At 60.5% G+C, this 16240-nt stretch overlaps 1 protein-coding gene across 2 annotated transcripts in view; it reads right to left on the bottom strand.

Moving 5' to 3' along the window:
• Positions 1 to 16240, bottom strand: part of SPTBN2 (spectrin beta, non-erythrocytic 2) — a 61992-nt gene that overhangs the window by 28786 nt on the left and 16966 nt on the right. The window contains exons 2-7 of one of the 2 annotated variants that reach the window (XM_075004818.1): positions 14989 to 15058; positions 14639 to 14820; positions 11071 to 11176; positions 2877 to 3028; positions 600 to 773; positions 113 to 204 (exon numbers count right to left, since the gene is read on the bottom strand). In XM_075004818.1, the coding sequence (XP_074860919.1) occupies positions 113 to 204; positions 600 to 773; positions 2877 to 3028; positions 11071 to 11176; positions 14639 to 14791 (677 nt within the window). In that variant the 5' untranslated portion in view covers positions 14792 to 14820; positions 14989 to 15058. Of the gene's footprint in view, positions 1 to 112; positions 205 to 599; positions 774 to 2876; positions 3029 to 11070; positions 11263 to 14638; positions 14821 to 14988; positions 15059 to 16240 lie in introns of those variants that run through there. The other variant, XM_075004817.1, reaches the window with a different exon arrangement.

Raw genomic sequence — 16240 nt, 5'->3', positions numbered from 1 at the left:
CTCCACACCAAGCCAGCCAGTTCCCTCAACACGGGGCTGAATGAGAACCAGCAGCCCCCAGAGACGAAAGGCCTGATACTCTGCTCCTTACTAGATGCTCTTTATCCCTTACCCTGCCGTCTTCATCTGGCACCACAGCAGCAGGGCATCCTTGGCCGATTTCTTCTCCTTGTTATCCTCAGTCTCCACGCTGATGTCTTGGATCTGGGGGGCAGACACAGAGGCAGCTCCAGGCCAGTCCCATCACCCCTGGGTCTCTTCGGCCATGGAGAGAGGGCCCAATGCTCCCTGCCCACCCTTTCCAATATCACATGGGTCAGGGGGCTCTTCCTCCTTGGCAGTTTGAACCAGGGATCCAAGTCCCCACCAACCAGCTGTTCAAGCACTGGTGTAAGGGCAGTGCTGTTAACACAGGCAGCCATAGGGCAGCGACCTGCAGTCATTAGGGACATGACTGCTCCACCGCTCTAGCAGGGCCAACTGTGCCTTGGTCACCACTTCTCCTCAGGGCTGGCTCTCTGTGAGGCAGAGGGTGAGTGGAGAGCACAGCAGGATAGAGGGATTCAGGCGTAGGGTGGTGACCCTGCTGCTCCGGGTACCTGGAAGCGGAGGATGATAGTCCAGATGAGGCCCAGCGTGAGCCGGTGGTTGCCATCGACGATGTCGTGGGAGCCCATGTTCTCCAGATGGACCTTCTGCTCCTTGAGGAACTGCAGGGCCTTGTCGACGTTCTCCAGGCAGTGGATCCGCATTCGCCCTTTGGTGGGCTTGGGCTGAAAGGTGAAAGCATCAGAGAAGGGGATTCCCAAACCACCCACCTCCTCTGCTGCCGGCATGCTCCTCAGTATCTCCCAAGTCTGTGCTCCCCACACCCTCCTTCTCTCCTGCTGGGACTGCTCCCCAACCACCCACACCCCAGCTCGAGCTCCCCATGCCGCCTGCTTCTCCTGCTCCCAGGACCCCTCCTCAGTCCCCTACTGGCCTGCTCTCCCTACAATGCCTGACTCCCCTCTGCCAGGGCCCCCTTCCCTGGCCTGCATGTCTCAAGGTTGGTTCAACCTCCCCACGGCCCACAGCAGATGATGACGCAGGTTCCTGGCTGGATACACCAGCTAGCGCTGGTTGGGAAGCCAGTTTAACGGGTCACCGCCACAGGCCGGAGCATGCTGGAGCCTTGGCCCAAGGCTCTTACAGCTCCAAGACCAATAAGCAGCTCACCCCAGCCCAGAAAACACTCTGCTCTTGGTTCCCAACACAGGGATGAAGCCCAAGTTGCCACAGGAGTTAGTGCAGGACCCTGCCATCCTGGGGAGCTGGGATATGTGAGTGTACACGGGGCACTGACCACCACTCCACACACTGCACCAGGGCACCTCTGATGCTGGGGAAGTCCCTTCCTCCTTCAGCACCTCTGTTTCTCCTCTGACCTCTACTCAGCTCCTCAGGGAAAGACCATCCGGTGTGTCTCACAATGGGGCAGTGATTTTGGGTGGAGTCCCCAGACACTCCTCTTCCCAGAGCCAGGAACAAATGCTAGGAATCCTGGCTCCCAGCCCATTGTTCTAACCACTACACCCACTCCCCTCCCAGCACTGTCAAAAAAACCCAGGCGTCCTGGCTCCCAGCCCAGTGCCCTACACCCTGGGCCGTACTGGAGTCCACCCTACAGCATGAAATTTCTATGCCTGCCCTTCCCATGATTCTGGCTGCCCTCGCCCTCCCCCTCCCCTGGGGCTAGATGCTATCACCCTGGAGCCAGGAGGCCAGGGCTCCTGGACTGTGGCGCTTGGTGCAGTGAGGGCAGGGCTGTAGGGAGTGATAGGGTCACTGGAGACAGCGTGGCAAGCCATGGGCAGCTCAGACAGACACAGACAGGTGGCTCCAGCTCCTGACCTGCCCGAGAACCAGAAAAACTACCTGAGCAGGGCTGGGCATGCTGCCAGCCTGCCCGTCCCACCCAGCTCTGCACCTGGCAGGCAGGCAAAGCGCTGCACTGCATGCTGGGAGCAGAAGCTGAGCTTAGAGGCAGGCAGGGCATGAGTCACAGCACCCGGAGAAGCCCAGTCTGACAGAGCGAGACACAGCGTGGACACATCAGGCAGGCAGAGGGAGCTGCAGGTGCTGCTGGGCTCACGCCTGGATGACCAGAGGGGGAGCAGGGCTGCGTGGTTACAGCAGGGGAGGCTCAGAGGCAAAACCCCTGCAGTTTGCTTTGAGCTCCAGAGAAAAGTGGAGTCCAGTGGGTTAGAGTGGGCATGGAGGAGGCTGGGAGCCAGGACTCTTGGCTTCAGAACAGTGTCAGCTGGGTGGATCCTCGCTTGGGGAGCCCCTACCCCCCACAGCGGCACGGGTACAGTAGGACTGGGGACAGGCACCACAGCTGCCTATTTCTGAGGTGCTCTCCAGTAGCTGCAGTGGGGTCAACAGCCACCGTGGGCCCCCGCAGGCTGTGAGGGGGAGCTCTGCCCCTCCAGAAGGGGCAGGGCCTCGGGTGGAAGGGGCGGGGCCAAGACCACCCAAACTGGTGCTCCCTCCCCAGCCCTCAGAGCCGCATGGAGTGGTGCTGCGGCACTCGGGCAGCTGAGAGCTCCCAGCCCTTGGGGAGCACTGGGCCCCGGTGTAAGAGCTTCCCCTGCCCCCCGAGTGGCCTGGCTTCTCTCGCAGGTGAAGGCGAGGGTCAGAGCAGGCCGGCTGGGGATCAGAACTCCTGGGTTTGGTCCTTGCTCTGGAAAGGAAGTGGGGAGGTGACTCCAGACTCTCCCTGGGGTGGTTAAGATCTGTATCGAGCTCTAACCTCAGTGGACTAAGAAGCCTCAGGCAGAGGCGGCCCCGTGGCACTGCTCCCAGGGTGTCCTGTGCCCCTGCCCCGCACTCACCAGCTGCTCACCCGACAGCACCTCCAGCAGGCGGATGAGCATGCGCCCGTCGCGCAGGTCGTTGTACAGGTCTGCGATGCGGCAGGTCACGCGGGCCAGGTGAGAGTTCACCCATTTGGTGAAGGTTTTCTTCTGCACGGCCTCGCGCTCATCTGCAAGAGAAGCAGCCGCCAGAGGCACCTCAGGCACGGACGCCCCGGCAGCTGTCCCTAATTCTGTGCTCCGCTAGACCCGCCAATGCAGGGGCCGGGGGCTCCCTCACCAGGATCGACCCAGCTGTTCCCCACAACTCTGGATTCAGCCCAGCCCCCTAAAACTCCGCTCCACCCAGCTGACAGCAGTCAGCTGTACCCTACAGCACCTGCAATCCCAATGGCCTGGGAGACCCTACAATAACAGTCCGCTCCACTCAGCTCCAGTGCCCAAGGGACCCTACAATAACAAACCAAACCGAACAGCCTCATTGCTCCGGGGGCACTACAGTAACAAACTCGCCTGCCAGCCACAGAACTCACAAACAGGCCCTACAGTAATCAACTGGCCTGCTCCAAAGAGTCCCTAGAATAAAACCTGTGCAGCCTGTGCAACCCCAGCACCAAGACATGGGGCAATGACTAGATGTGGTACAGTCCCCATTCTCCAAAGAGACGTGACAATAACCAAGAAGTTTGGCCAGCAACCAGTGCACAAAGAAGACCCTACAATAACAAACAAGAACACAGCACGTGCCCTCTGCTTCCACAATAACAGCCTTGGGGCGGGGAGGGGAAGGACACTACTAGGAGGGGAGGAGAAGGTCTGATTCTAAGGCAGCACAGGGACGTAGTGCCAGCACTGTCGGCGAGGGGGACGTGCCCCCTCCTGAGCTCCACTCTCTTCTCTGCACCAGCCTGCAGTTCAGGTGCAGCTGACAGCCTCCCGGTCCCAGCTGCCACGAGAGGCATGTGGGAGCTGCACCGTGAGCTGACAGGCCCTGGGAGTTCCCCCCGCCCTGTGAGTAAGTCTGTTCCCTAACCAAATGCTTATTCCCAAGGCTCCTGTTTATCCCCAGCCCTCGCTGGGCAGGTCTTCCTGGCAGGAGCCCAGGGATGGCACAATACTATCTGTTCCTCCAGCCCTGACGTAAGCTGGGAGATGGCGAGGGACCCGGGCTGAGCCAGAGCTACTTGCAGGCATCCCACACCAGGCACAACTAGCTTTACTGTCCCCTTGAGTCGGATGAGGGATGAGACGGGACTTTCTCTCTCAGGGGCACCAGCTTCCAGGCAACCCCAAGGTCTCCGCTTCGTGCCTCTTTCCCTTCTGCCCTTTGATTACGAGACAGCGAGCAATTCAGGACAGGCACTGTGGCTAGGCAGTACCCAGCCCATGGGGGGCCTGATTGCTGGGGGTGGGGGAGCTCTGTGCAGCACCCAGAACCCCAGGCTCAGCTGAGCCACAGCAACAGGAAACGCAGGTGCCGTGAGGCTGGGCTCTCTCCTGCTCACATCTATCAGAGACTTGGGCAGGGGACAGTCAGAGCTGGGGAGCTGTGGGCTGTGCGTGAGGGTCACAGGGCAGAGAGGGAGGTGATAACTGAGGGGGAAGTGGGAGTGAGAGATCAGGGTAGGCTTGGGGGCTGGGGTGAGTCCTGACAGTAGGTCTGGTCTGTTATACCAGGGCCCTGACAAGTACAGTTTGCATGTGACACACAGTGTGTTGGTTGATCCAGGCCAGGGAGGGCTGCAGACCAGGAAATCCAAACTAGGGGTACAGGCAGCATGAGGGCAGGATGATCTAAGGGACTCCCACCCCCAGCTGGGCTCCTTAATGACTGTGCCAGTGAGAGAGGCCAGGCCACACCTGTGCGTGGCTCTGCACAGCCTGGCTCGCTGGGCAGCGGGTGTCAATACCTGCAGCGATGGACGGGGAGGAGGAAATGGAGCCTACAAGCCTCTAGCCCCACAGAGCACCTGGGCACCAGGCCAAGGAGGGACTCGCCTGCCCCACAACAGGCCGAGCTACAGGCCAACCCCTCGGCTGCCTCGTGAATGGCAGCCGAGAGGAGCACCTCCGAATGCTAACGGAGCTATTCACCGCCACAGACGGGAGCAGCCACAGACAGAGAACCTGAGGCACAGAGCTGGGCAGGTCAAACTGGGAGTGTGTGTGACTGCCCTGGGGATAGCACCCAGGAGTCCTGGCCCCTTCCTCTCATTGCTAGACACCACGCTCCTCCCCGAGCCAGCCGGCCTTGTTAGACGCTGGCTGTATTTACCCAAGGGCTTGGTGCAATCCCAGTCTCTCTGGAGGGTGTGTGTGACTGTCTGCCCCTGAACTGCACATTCCCCCCCACCCCCACCATTAGGTCTGATGACTCCTTGTCAGGGCTGCTGCTCTGAGCAAACACAGAGTCAACCTTGGGCAGCCCAGCGAAGCCCAGCCCCCTCCTGCACTGCCTGCTGCAACCGCCACAGAGGTGTGGGTGGGAGGGGACTGTCATATGCTGGGTGAGGGGAAGGTCCCTTCTGGGGATAAACGGGGGGGGGGGGGGACTTGCGCACCCCAGTGCATTGTTACCCTAATGTGAGCAACCCTCAGACCCCCCCTGCAGGCGTCTCATCCGTCTCCTTTGTTTGGGTGCCAGCCCAGCCCTGACTTGTCAGCAGACCAGACCTACTGTCAGGACTCACCCCAGCCCCAGGCCTACCCTGACCTCTCACGCCCCCTTCCCCCCAGTTACCACCTCCCTCTTTGTCCTGAGACCCTCACTCCCAGCCCACAGCTCTGACAGCCACCTGAACCCCAACGTCAGTCCTGACCCTCACCCCGAACCCTGCTGCACAAACCCGTCTCTCTCTCTCTTGCCTCTGAGAACCCCCTTAGCGGCTGACCCTGTGCCATTTGCTTGGCGGTGCAGGCAGAGTCTCCCTAGAGGATGCCAAGTCATCCCCCCAGGTTCTGGCAGGTCCCAGAATCCACCCACTCCAGACTGAGCTGGAAGCAGGTGCCGGTGTCTCCTGCTTGAAGCTACATGCTCAAAACCAAGAGCAGAGCACTCCCATTCCCAGGACAGCAGTGGTGGCTGGTAGTCTACAAAGGCGCCCAGCTGCCCACTGCGTGTGGGGGCATCTCTGCTTTCCTCTGAACACGGGCTCATGGCCCAACAGACCACCCAGCAGATCCTGGATGCGCAGGCCCCAAGGATAGCAGCCAACAGACCCTCTTACACAAAAGGAAACTGAGACACCAAGGTCACACAACAGAACAGTAGCACAGCCAGCTACGTATCTAGTCCTGGCTACTTCCTGCTCTAACCCACCCGACCTGCACCCGCTGCTCAGGAAAATCCAGTGGGAACTTTCTCCTAGTGCCTCAGTCGCTGAGTTTTTTGCATTTAATTTTCAGTGTTTTCCCAGTGAAAAACTCCAGAAAAGGACAAGTGGAGGTTGGGAGCGTAAGAGGCCTCCTAGGGCAAGCCCAGCCCAGGATGGCTACGTCTACACGTGAAGCCAACATCGAAACAGCTTATTTCGATGTAGCAACATCGAAATAGGCTATTTCGATGAATAACGTCTACACGTCCTCCAGGGCTGGCAACGTCGATGTTCAACTTCGACGTTGCGCGGCACCAGATCGAAATAGACGCTGCAAGGGTACGTCTACACGCCAAAGTAGCACACATCGAAATAAGGGTGCCAGGCACAGATGCAGACAGGGTCACAGGGCGGACTCAACAGCAAGCCGCTCCCTTAAAGGGCCCCTTCCAGACACAGTTGCACTAAACAACACAAGATACACAGAGCCGACAACTGGTTGCAGACCCTGTGCCTGCAGCATGGATCCCCAGCTGCCGCAGCAGCAGCAGCCAGAAGCCCTGGGCTAAGGGCTGCTGCCCACGGTGACCATAGAGCCCCGCAGGGGCTGGAGAGAGAGCATCTCTCAACCCCCCAGCTGATGGCCGCCATGGAGGACCCGGCAATTTCGACGTTGCGGGACGCGGATCGTCTACACGGTCCCTACTTCGACGATGAACGTCGAAGTAGGGCGCTATTCCGATCCCCTCATGAGGTTAGCGACTTCGACGTCTCGCTGCCTAACGTCGAAGTTAACTTCGAAATAGCGCTCGACGCGTGTAGCCACGACGGGCGCTATTTCGAAGTTAGTGCCGCTACTTCGAAGTAGCGTGCACGTGTAGACACAGCTGATAAGTGTCAGCTGCCTTCTGCCACCTGTTCCCCAACAGGCCCCAGGGAACAGCATGGGCTAGTGCACCAGCAGCTGCCTGGGGACCCAGGGGTGCTGCTGGAGGCATTCCTACTCCCACTTGGAGATGAGAAGTTGACGTCCAGAGGCAGCATCTCCCCAGCCCTGGTTCTCTGTGTTGCCTTGAACAGGAGCATGTTAAAGGGCTCTTTCCCAGGGATGGCACCTCATTCAGCTCTAGCCCCATGTGGATGTGTAGGGGGGCAGTTCTGGGGGCTGACTGGAGCTTGGGGGTGAATTGAGGGTGAGTGGGAGACGCTGGGGGAAGGGAATCCCATTGTACTGTCTCCTCGGTTCTCACCCTGGCCCTGGAAGGGGAGTGGGGTCTAGCAATTAGACCAGGGGGAAGGTGGGAGCAATGGCTCTGGAATATTGAGCTGCATCCTCTTCCCATCCCTGCCTGTGCCCCATCCCATCCCGGGGCTCTGGCAGCTGGCATTCTGGGGCTGGCCACAGATCCCCCAGGTGTGGAGCCAGTGGTCGGGACCCCCGGCTGCAGCTGAGGGTCCAACAGCTGGGACCCTAGGGCTGGGACCCTGGGTGAGAGGCCAGTAGCTGGGACCCTGAGACCAAGGAGCTGGTGGCTGGGACCCTGGGGTCAGCAGCAGAGCCCTTGGGTGTGGGGTGCGGGGCCAGGACTTCTGGCAGCAGCAGAGGAACAAGCAGCCAGGACTCTGGGCTCAGGCCCCTGGGAGATGGGTCGGTGGCCAGGCCCTTGGGTGGTAGCAGACCCCCCCCAGCACAGCCTGGCACCTGGCATCCCAATGCAGGGCCATCCGGAACCAAAGCCTGGGAGTCCGGCAGCATCTCCTGTGCCCCTATGTCCTTTGCCTGTGGCCGGCAGCCGGACTTCTGGGTTCTAGCCTCTGCTCTGGAAGAGGAGTGGAGCCCGGTGGCCTGGATCAGGCAGGGAAGGACACTGGACTGCTAGGGTCTGTTCCTGGTGCTGCCCAAGAGACTCAGGAGAAGCCCTGCCCTGCCCTGCGGGGTTGTGGGCCAAGTGCTGGGAACTCCTGCTCTGCTCCGTGCTGTGCCCTGCCCTGTTCTGCTGACTTCTGGGCTGGGGGCCGGGCTGGTCTGTCCTGGCGATAAGGAAACTTCTGCCCTGCAAACAGCTTCTCGTGCAGGCAGAGTCTGGCGGGACCCCTTAGGAAGAAGAGGAGTCGGGGGCCCCACCTGCTGATGGCTCAGCCTTGAGGAGGGCCAGGGCTGACTGGGGGGTAATGTGGGGTGGGGTCAGTAATTGGCAGAGGGGATGGGCTGCTGGACAGGTGCCTCACGGCTGCTGAGTGGCCTGGAGGGTGACGGATGGAGGTGTTTTCCCTTCAGAACAGTCTGAGACCCGATCTCAGGCCACAAAGCACCTTAGAAATGCTACCCCAAGGCAGGCCCATGGCAGTGCTACCAGCACAAAGGGGAAGCCAAGGCCCGGGTCAGGGAGGGACTTGCCCCCACGGCACTCAGGTGCATCGGCGCAGAGCTGACAATAGAATCCCCCCCGTCCACAACCACGAGATCCACCTCCCCTCCCAGATCCAGCAACGCACCCAGAGAGCTCTGGCTCTCCACCCTGCTACAACCAAGGGCCTCTCTCCTCCTGGAGCCAGAAGGACAGCCCCATCCCACCCACCTGCAGGTCACATCGCTCAGCCTATCTGCATGTGAGCTCTGGGCTGCTCTTACCCAGTCGTAGGAGGCTCGGGCCGGAGGCTGGGGAAGGGAAGCTCTAGGAAAGCACTGTGGGAGAGAGCCAGACAGTCACCCACCCACAGCCTGGCCAGGAGGGGAGAAGCCAAGAACGGGTAGAGGAGGAGGACTGGGTCTTAGGACTCCTGGGATTTAGTCCTAGCTCTGACCCCGAGCCCAATCCCGTTCCTCTGCTCCGAAGCCCAAATCCCCACACAGCTGCCTGCAGCTCCAGCCTGCGGGCTCTCCCAGCGGGGACCATGTGCAGAGAGGCCCAGCAGAAGAGGTTCACCTGCTCCCAGGAGTCCCCAGCAGTGTTCCCTCCCCAGCAGCCCGGCTGGGCTGGCGGGGCCGCTGCGGAGGAGAATGAGGTGCTGGAGTTCTACCGGGGCCTGAATCCTCGTGAGGAAGGTGCAGGGCCATGAGGATTGCAGGCCCCATGACCTGTGTCATCGCAGCCTCCTGCCTACCTCCCAGCTCCCTCCCTCTGAGCAGCAAGGTCCCCAGCTGACCCTGCTTGACAGCCCCCCTGCCACTACTGGCCGAGGTGCCCACCCACAGATGTTTCACCTGGCTCCCCCACCCAGCCCACCTGCCCGGAGTGCCAGGGCACCCCCGCTCCGGCCGACGCTCTCGCCCAGCCCCCTCCATTCTCCACTGCTGGCCCCTCATTGCCCCTGGAACAGCTGGTGCTGTCCCTACTACGGACACAGATGGGGGCAAGATGACCCAGCTGGCACTAGACTTATGGTTGGCGAAGACAGGAAGCCGAGTCTCCTACTGCTTCTTGCCCTACACCCGCACATCTCTTCTGCTCTCCCACTGCTACCCCGACACGGACTTGCCACCACAACCTGTCATCACTCCCTGAACACAGGGCTCATGGCTCACAGGACCCCCGCCCCTCCCCGCCAAAGCAGACCGGGGATGCCCAGGCCCACAGAGAGCAGCCAATAGACTCTCTTACAGAAAAGGAAACTAAGGCACCAGGGTCACACAGTAGCACAGCCAGTCAGATACCTAGTCCTGGCTCCCAGCTCTTCCTGCTCTAACCCACCCAACCTACACCCCCTGCTCCTGCAAGCCAAGAGAGAATCCAGGAGTCCTGGCTCCAGCACACCCCAAGGCCCAGCACAACAAGAGACCTCTGGAATAAATCATATGCTAGGTCCAGACTGCAGCTGTACACCCTATGCCCTGCTATGCTTCAGCACCACTGACGCAGGCATCCTAGCTCAGGCCCGGCACCCCGCCCCTCGTGCAAAGAGATGAGTACTTCCCCAGCTCCCACATACACAGCTCCCCCAATCTCTCCCCAGCCAAGACCCCCCAGCATGTGACACCCACAAAGAGCTGAAGCAGGAGGCTCAGGACAGATGGAATTTAGGGGAAGGAGTGGGGGGACCAGGTGCAATATGAGGCCCAGTTTGGGGTGGGGGAGAGGAAATTGAGAAAGAAATGCAATGAAGTAAGTTACATTGGGGATGAGATGGGGGGTGGGTTGTTTGCAGTTTGGGGTGATGGTTCCGGGGGCTGGGTGCAGTTTTGGGTGGAGGCTTCTGCAGTGATAGCTGAGGGGGCAGAGTTTGAGGCAAATGTGGGTTCAGTGGAGTTTTGGGGCAATGACAAGGATGGATGGCGTTTTGGGGTGACAGCTGGGGGTCAGGTGAGCGTGGGGCGAAGTTGTCTGGCTGGCTGCGGGGGGTGAGAATCTTGGGCTGACAGTTTGAGAGGAGTTATGCCAGCACAGAGTTTAGGGGTGTCCAGGAAAGAAATGTTGGAGCTCAGAGTCAGATCTGGGGAGCACTGCCTCCTCCCACAATCCCCAGGGTGGTGCCCTCACGGTCTGCCAGCAAGCCACAATACAGCTCTAACGGGAAAAAGCCAGGAGTGGCTAGTGCGGCTCAGAACTGCCATTAGTGAGGGGGCCCTGGAGACCCCTTTGGGGGGCAAGGGGCTATCACTGCAGAGAACGGGGCAGGCACTAAAGAATCTCAAACATGCAGCTGCTTCCCTCTGCAAATCCCTGCCGAGTGGGAAGCTAATTCCCAGCAGCACCTTGGAGATTAGGGCTCAGGGCCCTTCATGTGGCCACTCGAGTGGGATAAAGCAGGGAGGTTTCAGGGCACCTGACCCCACTCAACTTTGACCTGTTGCAGTCTCGCCAGATCAGCCCTGCCCCAGGGGAGCTGCCCAGGCCCCTGGCAGCTCCCCGTCCCCCTTAGCTGCAGATTGCAGGAGTCGCTGCCCCCGCCAGCCTTACCTTGCAGCTGCTTGAACCTCCCCTCCAGCACATTGGAGTATTGCGCAGCATTGATGAAGGCAGCCGGGGAGAGCACAGGGGATGGAGGGGCATAGGGCACCTCCATCTGCCCCGGCTCATTCTGGAACATCCCGAAGAGGAGTCAGGGGGAGGCACGGCTCTCTCCCTAGGGGAGTGGAGGCTGGCAGCCACAGCTGGGCCCAGGTGCTGCGGGGGAATCAGCTCAGCGCTGAGTGTGCAGAGGCTCTGCCCTCCTCCCAGCCAGGATGGGAGGGAGGCCTTGGGCGATTTACATAAAAACAGGTTGGGCTGCTCTCTGTTGTGAAAGGTGTGTGTGTGTCTGTGTGCGCGCGCGCACGAGCGTGCAGGCAGCCTGCCCAGGGAGCAATGGCTCCAGCGTTAAAGGCCTGAGCGGACAAATCCCAGAGCTGGGATCAGGCCAAGGCACTGCCGAGCGGAGAGGTGGCAGTGAGTTAGTGCACAGGGCATTACGCTGGAGCCAGGACTTCTGGGTTCATGTCCCACTCTAGGAGGCATGTGGCAGTGCGGGGGTTAAAGCTGTGGGGTCTCGGAGCCAGGACTCCTGGGTTCTGCTCCTGGTGCTGGCAGGGAAGGGGGTCTGGTGGGTAAGAGCGGTGGCGGGGGTGGGGACTGTTTATCTGAGCAAAGTCTGACACAATGGAGCACTGATCTCAGGGCAGGTGTGTGTACAATGCAAATAACCACTAAGGGTCCCCTCCCCTCTGGAGCTGGACTCTGACTCCTGGCTCCCCTGCGCCGACCCCTAGAGGATGCGTTGGGATGTGTGCTGCTGGGATGTCTCCCATGGGGCAGCAGGAGCTGTTGGAGGGAGGGAGAGATGTGAACTCTGGGCCAGGACAAAGTATTTGTGCTGGTGGAAGAAGACAGGCTGGGAGCTGGATCCCCTGCAGCTGAGCGCCCAGTAGAGCCCCAGCTGTGGATAAAGACCATTAGCTCATGCAGCACATCACCCTGACAACACAGGATTTACACCCTATTGTACAGAGCCCTGGGCTTTGTTCCGCCTGATTCAAGCAGGCCTAGCTCTGGAGCTCCCACTCCTCCTCGTGGGGCACGGGAGAGGGGGCAGGGCCATGCAGGCAACCTCCATCTGCTTTGGCGGCCTGTATCTCCCCCACTGCAGGAGAACCAGGGTCTGGATTGCTGTGCCCCACTGCAAGCCTCCTTCACCACCTCTCACCCCGCCAGGGCCGATGGGACGCCTCCATGCTGGTATTTCGTGACCTGTTGTTAGCTGGGTCTCCCTCTCAGACCTCCCAGAGACCCCCGGAGTTCCACCAAGCCACATTTCTACCCCAGGCAGGATCTCACAAGTGAGCGGGTAAATCCTGGCACTGCCACGCACAGCCATTAAGCTCCTGCTCGACAGGCCTGCTGGTCAGGTCCTAGCTGTGCCACTGAATTTCTCTGGGCTTCAGTTTCCCCCTCCTGTAGAATGTGTTTAGACAGTGAGCTCCTTGAGGCAGGTACTGCGCCCGTGTGGAGCCCAGCTTGACGGGGACCCCATTCTCAGCTGGGGCCTGCGCATCATGCCAGGAGCCCGAGGCTCAGTCAGGGTCTCTTTATCCAGCTGCAGGACACACACCACGCTCGGCCCTACAGCTCCTGCCCAGGGAGGGCTGGTTACAGAAGCAGGGCACTGGCCGTTGCCATTTCCCTGCTCTCTCAGCAGATAGTGCCTTCTGCGGGGAAGGAGTCAGGGTTTGGGGTCAGGACCCAGTATGGGATGGAGCCAGAATTGGCATATTTGGCTGTAGCGAGTGAGATGGTAATGCCAGGAGACCCCATCTGAGACTGAGCCCATCACTCTGGGCGCTGCCCAAGCCACTCGGAGAGACAGGCCCTGTCCCAGGAGCTCAGTGTAAACAGACAAAGGAGGAGAGAGTAAACAAAGGCACCAAGAAGGCCAGGGATTTGCCAAGGTCAGTGGCAGAGCCCAGGCTGGAACCAGCCCCAACTCAGAGCTGAGATGGACTCTGGAGTCCAGACCCAAGCCCAGGGCTTTAGCCACAGAACTCCACTGTGTCTCTCAGCTTTCCAGCCTGATTTTCCTCCCACTGACCTGCCTCCTGCCCTCCCCCCGCAGGACCTCTCTGCCTCAGTCCTGGCTCCCAGCCCCTGGATCATCCACCCCACACGACTGGCCTCTGCTTTAGCTGTATTATCTCCCCTGACTCCTGGCCAGCTGGACTTTGCCCATCCCTGAGCTCCCGTGGCTGCCACCCCCCCTACACCCCCGGCCCTACTCCCTGTTTGCAACTAAAGCAATGACAAGTTTGGCCTGTGAAGGGTGTGTGGGGAAGTGTTTACTGTCTTGCCTTGAGTACACACCAAGATCAGACCTAGCCACTGTCGCCCACACCCCCTATAGGAACCAGTGCGACAGAGAGCCAGCTGGGCAGAGGCAGGGTTGGCTCCCCTCAATCCCAGAGGCCCCCAGAGCAGAGAGGGAAGGGAACCAGGCCCTGGAGCTATAGTAGCCCACGGGGATGGGGCAGGAGAGGGTTTATCAGCCCAAGTTTTCTTGCTCTTTGCCCCTGCATCCTAATGGCAGGTCCAGATGAGCTGGGGCTGCAGAGGAAAGGGTGGGAGGGGAGGTTCCATGGGTCAGTGAGGGACCGCAGGGTGGGCCTGGGCTGGGGAGGGACAATAGGGCTGGGGTGGGAGGATCCCAGTGAGGGGAAGTGGGAGGGGAATGTAATCCAGCCCCTCCCTGGGGTCAGGTGGCTGGCAGCCTAGCATTACTATGGGAACTATCGGCTGGAACGTGGTTAGACTGGTTTGTTTGTGCTGCTTGGGGGGGGCAGGGCAGACAGTGGGGTGTGCATGGGAATGGATGGGCAGACAGAGGCCTTTGAGCTCTGGGGTTCAGAATCTCAGGCTGATCCATCTGCCCCCTGGCAATGCCCCTGTCCTGTGCTGCCGCTTCAGCTCCCCACCTGGGTTTCCCCCTCCACTACAGGGCAGATGAGGACAGGAAGCTGGGCTGGGCATGGTGCCCACCGGCTCCACAGGCCTGTGCTGCTCTCTAGTGGCTAACCGCAGGGCCACCGCGGGGGCTTCTGCATGTGTCTGTGATCTTGGTGGGGATGGATTCCATGGGCGCATTGGAGACCGGCTGAATGGAGCGAGGGACTAGGGGAGCTGTCTGAGAACCCCACTGCCTGCTCCCAGCAGGGTCACCCAGGGCAGTCCAAGGGGGGCTGGCCCTGCCTTTGGTGACAAGGACGCTGTGGACACGTAGACCAGCTAGCATCTCCGGCAGCTCCCCTGGGGATGCTCCACGCTCAGGACAGGAGCCTGCCCTGTGAACGCCGGACTTGCAGCTGCCCCAAGGATGCCCAGAGTCCCCCAGGGCATGAGAGAGCCCTGTTGAGATCCAACACGCTGCAGCCATAGGAATTCAGACCAGCACCCTCATTCCCTACCAGAGCTGCCCCCCACATCACATTTCCCTTCCAGAGCCAGTCCAGGCCCAGGCCACGGGGGATGCACCCAACCGCCCCAAACAGTGGCCCTCACCTGCCAGCGCTTTGATGCGGGAGCGCTCGAAGAGGCGGGCTGAGCTGTTCTCATTGTCCCAGTCCTCGTCCGCCAGCTCCCAGCGGTTGTTGATGTCGTTGTATTGCTGCTGGATCTCCAGGCTGTCATAGTCGGTGGGGGACAGGGTGCTGCTCATGGCGCCTGCCACAGGGTCTCTGAATCCACCTGCGGCAAGCCAAGAGAGGCATGAGCATCCTGCGACCCCTCTCCAGCCAGCTCCCCATCTCGCAATCAACTACTCCCCGTATCCCTGGGGCTGGGCTGGAGCCAGTGCCCACTCGGGGGGAACAGCCCTGCATCCCAGTTCCCACCCTGAGGGGGCTACAGACCCACCTGTGAGGCCAGGGATCCGTCTGCCAACTCCTCTGCTGGCCTACAGCATGGCCAGACTACCCCCAAGAACCTGAAAGCAAAGAGGCAGTGATGTGAGCCTCCCAGGAGGGATCCCCCCAAGCATCAACCCCCAGGGCCACAGGCTGGAGGTGGGAGTGTGTGTGAGTGTGGGTGGGTGGGTGGGTGTGCCTCCCACTCCCTCCAGTACGGTGACCTGATTCTCCCAGTGCGATCCACCCCGCTGGGACCCCGGGCATCTCACCCCTCAATGGGTCTCGCCCAGTCCACTCCCCACAGCTAGAGCTATCAGTGCTGCCGGGAATGGAGACTGCGGCCATGTCCGTCCCCAGGGCAGGAGCTGCTTGCCCACAGCCAACCTGGAACCCACCAAAGGCAAGCAGCTGCTCCTTGGCCAGCCTTCCCCTGGCAGGGGTCCTCCTGCTGCCCCCTCCAGTCTCCCATAGAGACAGAGGGCACGGCCAAAGTTGCATGCGTGGCTCTGTGATGTCACATGTCAGGTCACAATGGCCAGAGCCCAGCCATACAGGACGAGAGTTACCATTGTGATGGGTACTGCAGGGCGGGCTCACGCTGCAATCCCCATCCTAAGCTATGTCCCAGCCCCTCCCCTCGGCACCAAGCCAGTGTTAGGGTTGTCATACAGGGAAAGGGTGTCGCTGTGGACAGCTGGTGCCCTCCTCAGCTCTTCGCATAGTGCACCTACAAAATCAGGAGGCAACATCCATCCTTGGGGCACAGCAGCAGGTGGTTCTTCCCCAGGACTCAGCCATGCCCACAGAGCCATTCCCTCCCAGGGCTCACTGTGTGTCCATTGGCTGCTCCTTGTTCCCAGCCCGATGGCTTGAGCTCTCCCATCTGCTCGGCTCCTCCAGAGCACCTGCGATTGCCCAGCTCCTGCACCACTTTCTCCTGACTCACTTCCTACACCCATCAGCCAGGGCAGGAGGGTTTTAGCACTGAACTGAGCCTGGCGGACAGGAGCAAGAGGCTGCCCCGAAAAGTACCCAAACTCTCAAGCTGCTGATTCCGAGATAACCCAGGAGGGGCGGAACTCCAGGTCCTTAAAGGAGCCGCTCAAGTCCACTCCTGTCCCAGGCCCAGGGATAGAACCCAGAAGTCTCGCTCCCAGCCCCTCATCTGCTGTAATCACAAGTCCCAACTCCCTTCTTGGAGCTGGGGCTAGAACCCGGCAGCCTTCGCTCCCAGCGCCCTGTTCTCAGCACCCGATGCA

This window comes from Carettochelys insculpta, chromosome 11 (assembly GCF_033958435.1).
Source record: "Carettochelys insculpta isolate YL-2023 chromosome 11, ASM3395843v1, whole genome shotgun sequence".
Taxonomy (NCBI): Eukaryota; Metazoa; Chordata; order Testudines; family Carettochelyidae; genus Carettochelys; species Carettochelys insculpta.
This window is presented reverse-complemented; position numbering and strand designations above follow the sequence as displayed.